General features: G+C 44.0%; 1 protein-coding gene across 1 annotated transcript; it reads left to right on the forward strand.

Moving 5' to 3' along the window:
• Positions 1 to 590: 590 nt before the first annotated feature.
• Positions 591 to 6,424, forward strand: LOC149224880 (uncharacterized). Its single transcript, XM_089388304.1, has 2 exons — positions 591 to 1,892; positions 2,201 to 6,424. The coding sequence occupies exons 1-2, from the start codon at positions 591 to 593 to the stop codon at positions 6,422 to 6,424; spliced, it is 5,526 nt and encodes a 1,841-aa protein (XP_089244430.1).
• Positions 6,425 to 9,911: the final 3,487 nt, after the last annotated feature.

Raw genomic sequence — 9,911 nt, forward strand, 5'->3', positions numbered from 1 at the left:
ATGTATATGTGTATCGACGTTATATATATACCAATGTTTATGTATATGAAACAAGGAATGCGTTGGACGCGTTATTATTAACCGGGGAAATGAATTACCAGATAGTGATGGGGAGTAATGGTATTAATTCCAAGGGCCGAGTGGGATGTTGGTTTTGTCTGTCAGCAGAAGTATGTGGAGAGGCCGTATGTGACAGCGTGGAGGTATTATCAGAAAACTTGGAGGTATTATCACACATCGTGAGGGAGGGAGCACGACGAACTTTTTTTTTGATACCTGGACTGGCACTGCGAAGTGGATAGTGGGCAACGGATATACGTTAGAGAGGTCGCGTTGCAGGAGGAACATATATGGAGAAACCGGAGGAGGGTGTACCAAAGAGGAGGGGACATATATATGTGGAGAGGCTAGATATATGTGGAGAAGAGGTATGGGCAATGTTACAAATAACTGCGAGATGGCGAGCGAAACAGCAAGCGAGGCTCTAGGGTTTTGACAGGCTTTGCAGGCGGCAGGTCTGCCAAACACTGCACCAAGGGCAGCCGCAGGGCGGCAGAACGCAGACGCACGGCAGCATTCGGATGGACACGATGATGCCCAGCCAGGGGGAGGGCTCTGAGCCTCCCCCTTCACCGAGTGACAACGCACGGCGAGCAGCAGGAACGGACTACCAGAATGACGATGGCGGAGGCAACCTGGACAACGACCAGCAGCGATACCAAAAGGAATCTGAGGTAGAAAACAGGAAAACAGTAAGTTCCTCAACTTGCAAACCTGTAGCTGCTAATAGACCAAAGGTTTTCTTTCCAAGTGAGAGAATCAATGCTCGAATACAATACATGCGTGATCATGCATTGATAGGAAAGTTCATAGGGATCTGGCCAACAGAGCGGGCTCTCAGAGCCTGGATCAATGCGGTTTGGCGTCCAAAAGGAGAGATAACCCTGCATTTAGGAGCAAAGGGCTTCTTCACAGCCGACTTTACTTGCCTGGAAGATCGTACCAGGATCCTTGAAGGCGGCCCTTACTTTTTTAACTCAGCAGGCCTATTTCTTACAGGCTGGGTAGAAAGATTCAACCCAGACAAAATAGATCTGAGCTATTCGCCAGTGTGGATAAGGCTTTACTCCTTGCCTCTGGAATACTGGGAAGAAAACTCACTAAAGGAAATAGGTAACTCTATAGGAGAATTTGTAAGAATAGCAGAGGAAACAAGACTCTGCCTACACACCTCATACGCTCGGATCTGTGTTTACATGGATCTAAAGCAACCCTTGCCAGACACGGTAAGCTTTTTTCATGAAGATACCGAATGGATTCAAGTCATAGATTATGAGCAGGTGCCATTCAGATGTAGGAAATGTCATGACATTGGACATTTATACAGAGACTGCCCTCTAAATAAGATATCCAATACTCCTTCCACGGATGGATTCACCAAAGTGGTCAACAGGCGAAGAGGAAATAAAAAAAACTCCAATACCCCCAAGGAAAATACGAACAACAAGGCAAACACAAGCAACAGGTACGCCCCACTAAACAACACTGATCAGGAGGACTCAGAAAAGGACCAGAACAACGAAGATGTAGCTCCACAGCAGCAACAAGGTGAAACGTCAAAACAAGGGGAACAAAAAGGAACACACTCTGATAACAGGACAGATCCAAGCAATACAATGTCAAAACAAGGGGAAAAAATGGATATGGAGTTCCCTAAGCAAAGTGGAAAGGCCCTAAATGCTACAGACGACACACTTCAACAGCCCCAGATCATGGAGGAAGATCCGGTACCCCTGGATATAGGGGAACTGGATATACCAGGGTTGGAAGAGGCATGCCGCACGAAGGAGTTTGAAAAGATACCAGAACAGCAGCTGGACAACTTAGTAGAAGTACTAGGCAGAGCTCAGAAAAAATACTCTCTGGGGGTCCAGATTGGCAGTCCATGGGATGGAAAATTTATCACCAAGGACAATAAGAAAAGAGGAAGGAAAACAACCCTAGAGAGAACAATCAAGATAGGAGAAATACTGGTTGAGTCAGGGCAATATGCCAAGCTATCTAAGTACTACAACACATCCCCCCACCCTTCTCAATGAAGCTCATCTCGTGGAACATCAGAGGGTTAAATGGCCCTAGGAAAAGAAAAATCTTAAAAAATATGTTGAAACAAGAAAAACCCAGTATCCTCTTCCTACAGGAGACGAAGTGTAGCTCCACAGTATTAGAAAAAATAGCTACAGCGGCATGGCCAGGCGGACTAGTCACTGCAGTCGATGCTCAGGGAGCCTCGGGCGGCCTAGCAATTCTCTGGGACGCCCGGATCATCAATCTCAGCAATATTCTAGCTAACAAGAACTTCATACAGGCCACTTTCCACCTCTCAGGAACAAATACACATGGATTGCTAACAAACGTGTATTTTCCTCAGGACACAGCCCAAAAAAGCATTCTCCTCAACTCTCTTTCAGATCTCAACAGAAACAGAACTCTTCCCCTGTGGATATCTGGAGGAGACTATAACATGATCGCTAGCATGGATGAGAAAAGGGGAGGCAGACTCAACACGAGCAGCGATGACGGCCTTCTAAAAAACTTCATCAACAGCAATTGGCTGATGGATATCCCTACTAGAAATGGCATAACTACTTGGACAAACAAAAGATCCGGAACGCAACATATTGCCTCCCGCCTGGATCGATTCCTTATTTCTGATAATGCTACCAGTGTTGGTGGAGAATTCACAGCCTCTATCATCCCCTGCTCAGGATCCGATCACTGGCCCATAGAACTACAATGGAATCGGCCAGGTAACAATCTTAAACGCCCATTCCGCTTTGAGGAATTTTGGTTAGCCCACCCAGAATTCGACCAATTCATCAGAACAACCTGGACTTCTTATAATGTAATGGAGGGCTCAAGAATGGCCAGATTTCAACAGAAACTTAAAAACCTCAAACAGGCCATCAAACAATGGAATCACAAGGTTTTTGGCAATATCTTTGATGATCAGGCTCGACTTAATGCTGAAATGAAAAAGGTACAGCAAGCCCTTATTAATGGCGAGCGAACAGAGGACCTGTCCAAGAAAGAACAAGACATCGAATCCAAATTATTAGAAAGAGCCAGGCAGGAGGAGATTCTCTGGCAACAGAAGTCCAGAATTCGTTGGCTGAAAAGTGGGGAGAGGAACACGAAATTTTTTCATAAATCAACTGTCCAGCGAAGAATGACAAACCAAATCACTCATGTTCATAATGCGCAGGGCGAGAAGATAGAAACTCATGAAGGCATAGAAAAAGAATTTACAAATTACTTTAAAAACGCCCACCAGGAGCCTGATGTTGACAGAATACCTGCAATCCAGCAAATTGTCCAAAACATTCCCAAAGTCATAACGGAAGAGCACAACAGTCTTTTAATCAAACCTATCAGTCTACAGGAAGTGGAAGAGGCCGTGCAGCACATGAAGGAAGGGAAAGCGCCAGGGCCGGACGGATTTACTGCAAATTTCTTTCACAAATTCTGGGACTTGATCAAAAGCGAAGTATGGCAGGTTGTCGAAGAGTCAAGAGAGCTCAGATGGATGTACCCGACTCTAAATGCTACTTTTATTGCCCTTGTGCCTAATGGAGAGGACGCCAGTACACCGGACAAATATAGACCTATCGCCCTTTGTAACATGATATACAAGATAGTTTCTAAAGTTATTGCCACCAGGCTCAAGAAGGTCCTCCCTCTCATCATCTCGCCTGAGCAATCAGGTTATGTTGAAGGGCGTCAAATCACGGATGGAATTATTCTTACTCATGAATTAATTCACTCCCTAAAGCTGACCAAAAAGCCAGGTATGCTCCTCAAGCTAGACCTTTCAAAAGCGTTTGACAGTCTTAGCTGGATCTATATCCAAAAAATTCTAATAGCTTTTGGTTTTGCTCATGCTTGGGTAAGATGGATTTTCAGTCTAATTTCATCAGCTTTTTTCTCTGTGCTAATTAATGGTTCCCCCTCAGCTACTTTTATACCTACAAGAGGCATAAGGCAGGGAGATCCTTTATCTCCCTTTCTTTTCATTATCATGGCTGAAGGTCTGGGTAGAAGTATCTCTGCTGCCAAGTTAGATGGAAAACTAAAAGGGCTCTCTTTTCACAATTCCCCGACCCACACCCACCAGCAATTCGTAGATGACAATATGTTATTTGGCCACCCTTCAGTCCAAGAAGCCCGTAACGTCAAATCCATTCTAAACACTTTCTCTGAAGCTTCTGGTGCTCTTATAAACCGAGTCAAATCTCAGATTTTCTTTTTCAACACCCCTGTCACCACTCAAAGAGCTGTTGAACGCATTCTTGGTTTCACTTCAGCATCCTTGCCTTCCAAATACTTAGGAGCCCCTCTCATGAGCTCAGCTCTCAAGCACTCATCCTGGAAAATGCTTTTAGAAAAATTAGAAGCTCGTCTTCTCCTTTGGACTCATCGTTCGCTGAATATGGCAAGTAGAATAGTTCTCATCAAAGCTGTCCTCAATTCCATGCCGCTTTATCTTTTCTCCATTCTTGCTGCTCCCAAATGGGTCCTCAAAGAAATCAAGAACCTCCAAAGAAGATTTCTGTGGGGAGGCTCTGGACAAAACAGAAAATGGGCGCTAATTAAATGGGAGAAAGTTTGCCTTCCCAAAAATACAGGTGGCATAGGACTCAGAGATCCAGAACACAGTAATAAAGCAATGGGAGCTAAAATTTGGTGGAGATGGCTAGCCTTCCCCAGCACCCCTTGGGCTTCCCTCTGGACAGCCAAATATGCTAGCAATTTACCAGTGGAAGAAAGACTTCGAATGACTGAAACAAGTGCTGGATCGGCAATCTGGAATGCAGCCATCCAACACAGAGCTCTCATTCAAGATCACTGCTTCTGGGAGATCAAGAACGGAAGATCAGCTCGTTTCTGGAACGACTCCTGGCAGCAGATGCCAAAAATGAAAGATATTCTTCAGGAATTCTTCAATGAGGAAAGGGAGATAAGACAACAAGCAAAAGTAAGAGATTTCTGGGCAGAGGACACTGGACAGAATCATCGTAAATGGAAAGAAGCCAACCAGCTCCTATCTCACAGTTCGGAACCGGCTCAGCAACACCTAGAAGATGAATTACAAAAGAGGCCAATAAAAATTTCAGAGGAAGCGGACATACTACGATGGGGCTATGGAGAAAGAGGCACTTTTTCCACCAAAGAAGCATACCATATCATCATCCAAAATCAAATTAATAAAAGTAGCCTTTGGGAAAAAGTCTGGCATAAAACAAACTGGCCAAAAGTCTCAACTTTTCTTTGGTTACTCTGTCACAACAGAATCTTAACATGGGATAACTTAAGAAAAAGAAGTTTTGCAGGGCCGTCCATATGTCACATGTGTAGACAGGAGGAAGAGACAGCTCTCCATCTCATGCAGAACTGTTCTGTAAGCAAAATCCTGTGGGAAAAAACTGCATTTCGCTGCCAAAATGAACGAAGAGAACAGAACGATCTCAAAGGAACCATCAACAAAGGCGGCCAAACACCTTACCAAAGCTCTCTTCTCACAGCATTATGGCAACTCATTCCAGGGCTTTTGATGTGGAATATCTGGAAAGAACGAAATAGGAGAATCTTCAAGGACAAATCAATGCCGCCAGACAAACTGTGGAACAATTTTCATCAAAATTTAATGGAAACCCTTTCTCTCAAAAATTGGTATCCTGAAGATCTTCCCTCCCTACCAAATGAAAAAGCGGTCTGGGACAACTGGCAAATGAGGATAAACTTCCATTCAATCAACAGCAGTAGACCTCTTAGCCTCAATCAGGAATCAAGAATATGGACCCCTCCTACTTTCAACATGGTTAAACTAAACTTCGATGGAGCTTCTAAGGGAAACCCAGGACAAGCAGGCTACGAAGGAGCGTTCAGAGATCATGCTGGTAATCCCATTGCTATATTCATGGGATCAATAGGCTGGGACACTAATAATTCAGCGGAACTGGAAGGGCTCTGGAGAGGCCTTATTCTTGCTCACAGGAATAAACTCTTCCCCCTCATCATTGAAGGAGACTCGCAGATCCTGATAAGAATAGCTACAAAACTTCAAAATGGATCACCAGTCCACAAAGTCAGTAGCAGCTGGAGGATGGCTCACAGGTTAGAGTCACTGAATCACTGGCTCTCTCAGAACCAGGCCATAACGTTTAAGCACACTAGAAGAGAAGGGAATAGGCTGGCGGATCTACTTGCCAACTTTGGAGTGGAGGCAATAAGCAATCACTTCGAAGGAACATTAGAATGCTTACCTTCCAGAGAACAAAAGATTCAGCTAAGAGAGATAATCTCTCAGGATATAGCTCAAATGGAGAAAACGCACCCGGATGCGGGTGTATTGACATGCCATTAAGGCCATCCCGAGCCTCAACACCTGTTGACAAGGCCAAGGAGGATCGCAGGTACAAGACAGTGATGACAACCCGTTTTTATTTAATGCTGAGGGCAAACGATGGTAAGGAGAGGCAGAGCATGGTAGCTACTGCATTAAAGCCGAACGAGTCTGCTCCGGTCTCGAGGAGTTCGGGAGTTATGGATTTTGGTACGAGGAATATGGTATTGGCAGGGGCCTGGTTATTTAACCACATTGCCCAGACCTCCAAGGCTCAGAGAATGTCGTTTGATGCGCGCGATGGGCAGGATACTGTGCTACAAGAGTTAATCAAAGAAACGGAGCAAAGGCTCCAGACGCTCCATTTGGATACTGTCATGCGTCGGAGAGGAGTGCCTCGTCGAGGCGGTCGTTCTGGGGTGCGCATTGTGAGGGATGAGGAGGCGCCGCATCCCATAGCTCCCATAGCGGCCAGACCCCCCTCGTCATCCAGTTCAGAGGAGGAATTCCTGTTCTTGCCGGACTCTTACCAGACTTTTCGCTTCCGAATTCCTCGAAGGATCCTTCAGTCGGACGTAATCGTTAATTTTTCTGTGTATCTCTCTGAAGCGCCCTCGGTCAGCCCCTCATGGTCTTCCCCTGCTTCTGCTAGCCTCCAGGGCAGCGAAATTCTTATGGGGGATATGCAGGGCAGAGTATATCGTATGCCCCATCAGTTGGCAGCCACAGATCAAGTAGACCCGCCTCAGCCGGCTCCGGAACAGGACAACGCACTCCGTGATGTTTCTGTGCAGGAGATCTTGCCTCTGCGGAACCGAGATCAGAATAGAATTGAAGGACATGATTCGGTTCATCCGGGTTCGGAGGGCCAGCAGTAGGATGATGATGAGTCGGTCATTTGGCTTGATCCGCCAAGTCCGGAGCAGAGGCAGCCACCTGTATCGCCCAGTCACCTTACCTGAACCTGTTCGGAGGTGTTTCTCAAGGTTTTTGCTCACTTGTTCATGTCTGTGTTGGTTAAACTTTCCCTTTGTTCAGTTTCTGTTATAAGCCCTATAGAGGCAGTTTGTTAAAAGTCAGAGTCAGTAAGCTTAAAATGTCTATTTTTGGCTATCCGAAACCATATGGGATCCAAGAAACTCATTTGGACATTTTTGTAATGCCAGCTCAGTGGTCTGAAAGTCTGTTTCAGTTGTCTCAGGTGTCTTTGTTAGAGGGTGGCCTCGTCCCCCTTGGATGATGTAATTTATGTAAATATTTTTCTTTCTTAATATAGAAGTAGCCTTTACCCAGAAAAAAAAAAAAAAAAAATGTTACAAATAACTGCAACGTTACAAATAACAACAACGCTATTACCTGTGATATGGTAACTGCTCACAACTGGCTCATACAAAAAATGCTATCGCAATCTTTAAAAAATATTTAACACAGAGGCAACATACTATCGCCTTTCTCCATATTAGACACCCTCCGTGACTACTTCAAGCATGCAAAGCTGCTCTCAACCAATGATGGAGGACCGACTGTTCGGAGGAGAGGAGTCTCCAACATTCAACATAGTCACCAACATTCAACGTATTCAACCTGAGTCTCCAGATATGAACACTGGAGGCACAGTCGAGGTATGCCTAGAATATGGGCCAAAAAATGCATATGATAGTGTATGGAAGGTGGGTTTAGGCTTCAGGAGTATGGCAGAGGTGCCAGTTCTGGAACATAGGCAAAAAAGGAGTTACAAGGGCAGGAATGCTAAAAATAGAGCTGGCTCTGATACCATGTCAGACTAGGAGGTAACTCCTCAAATGTAATTGTATTATTCATTCAGGTCATTCATTATTATATACAAGAGGGAGTGACTATTCAGTTCATCTCCCGATGACTCTCCATTTTCTCTATTATTTATTTACACTAATTACAGTTGTTCACCCAATCCCTATGATTAGGTGTCAACATATATGTTGTTATGATTATGTTATACATGTATCACGTTGATTGGTTGATCTTACAGATGAGATATCCTACCCGAACTATGCTAAGGTATGTTGGTTTATTGTGATTCGGTTTAGCTGACATGATATACCTTGCAAGAAGAATATCAAAGATGACTAGCAAGATGGTAGAATATAGTTCCCGAGACTCTCCCTATGGATCAAATGAGCAACATGGTGTTGGGAATTATTCTGTTCTAGCCGACACATTGAGAATCTTAAATGCAGAAATAAGGAGTTGTAAGTTATACAATGACAAAATCATGCAGGCACAGGAGAAACAAGTAGAGGTAAATGCAGTGATACTTCAGAGTTTGTCAGATTTGTAGTGATAGGGACCATGTTGAATTAGCCATAAGCAGGAGGACAAAACTAATGGGGCATATGGTAGTAGATCTCATGGTGGTCACACGTCGGATAGAGATGACACCGTGAGAGATGTCAAATTGTTGGACACTTTAGATAGGAGAGGTGATGGACATGGGTACTATTCTAGTTATGGTTTAGATAGGCAATATGATCGTCATTGTTATCATCCTTACAGGAGGAGTGATAGGGGAAAATTGCCAGATGAGTTTAAGAAAGAAAAGACACCTACTTTTGATGGAGAGATGAATAAATCACAGGATGATGAGGCATGGTTGCTTGGCATGAGGAATTTCTTCAAGTTACATGATTATTCAGAGAACATGAAAGCCAAAGTAGCTACATTCATTCTCAAAGGTAAAGAAAACATTTGGTGGGAAGATGTGAAGAATGCTAGATGTATTCATGAGGAGGACTTGAATTTGAGTGAGTTCGAGAGGCTATTCAAGAAGAAATACTTATCAGAGAGATACTTTAATGACAGGGAAAAAGAAATCTATGAGCTAAAGATGGGATCGATCACAGATGAGGAGTACATTAGTAGGTTCTTGGAGCTACTAAGGTATGTGCCTTACCTCATGGAGGAGAAGGCCAATATTAAGAGGTTCATTAGTGGATTATTAGTTGCATTCAAAGACAGGATTGTGTTCGATGAGCCTAAATCATTGGAGGAGACCATCCGAAGACTAAGGCATTTCTATGAGTAATCAAAGCGCCGATTTGAGACTAAGCCAAATTGGAAAGGTAATGCAAAGAACAAAGGAAAATGGGATAGAAAGAAAGCAAGACTTCAGGGTATAGGTAACAAAGATAATGCAACAACATCTAAGAAGTACAATGCATCAAACAAAGGATAGGGATTTCGATTTGAGGAGAAAAATAAGGATGCAGAATGGAAGCCTATAGAGTGTTGGACTTGTGGCAAGGATCATCGTAGGAGAGATTTTCCGCAGAATCAGGGTGGTAGGCCTCAAATATATAGTGCACAGGAGGCACAGACTATTGGGTCTGTTGGTTAGAGCGTTCCTCATATCTATGCAGCATTGGATAACAAACAGGTATACCATCAAGCATCTATCATTGAGATGGACGGTAAGCTTTGTGATCAAGTTATTTCTATTTTGATTGACCCTGGATCTAATTATAGCTATGTT

This window comes from Pinus tabuliformis, chromosome Q (assembly GCF_031772625.1).
Source record: "Pinus tabuliformis cultivar Carrire ecotype Pingquan chromosome Q, CPIR1, whole genome shotgun sequence".
NCBI lineage: Eukaryota > Viridiplantae > Streptophyta > Pinopsida > Pinales > Pinaceae > Pinus > Pinus tabuliformis.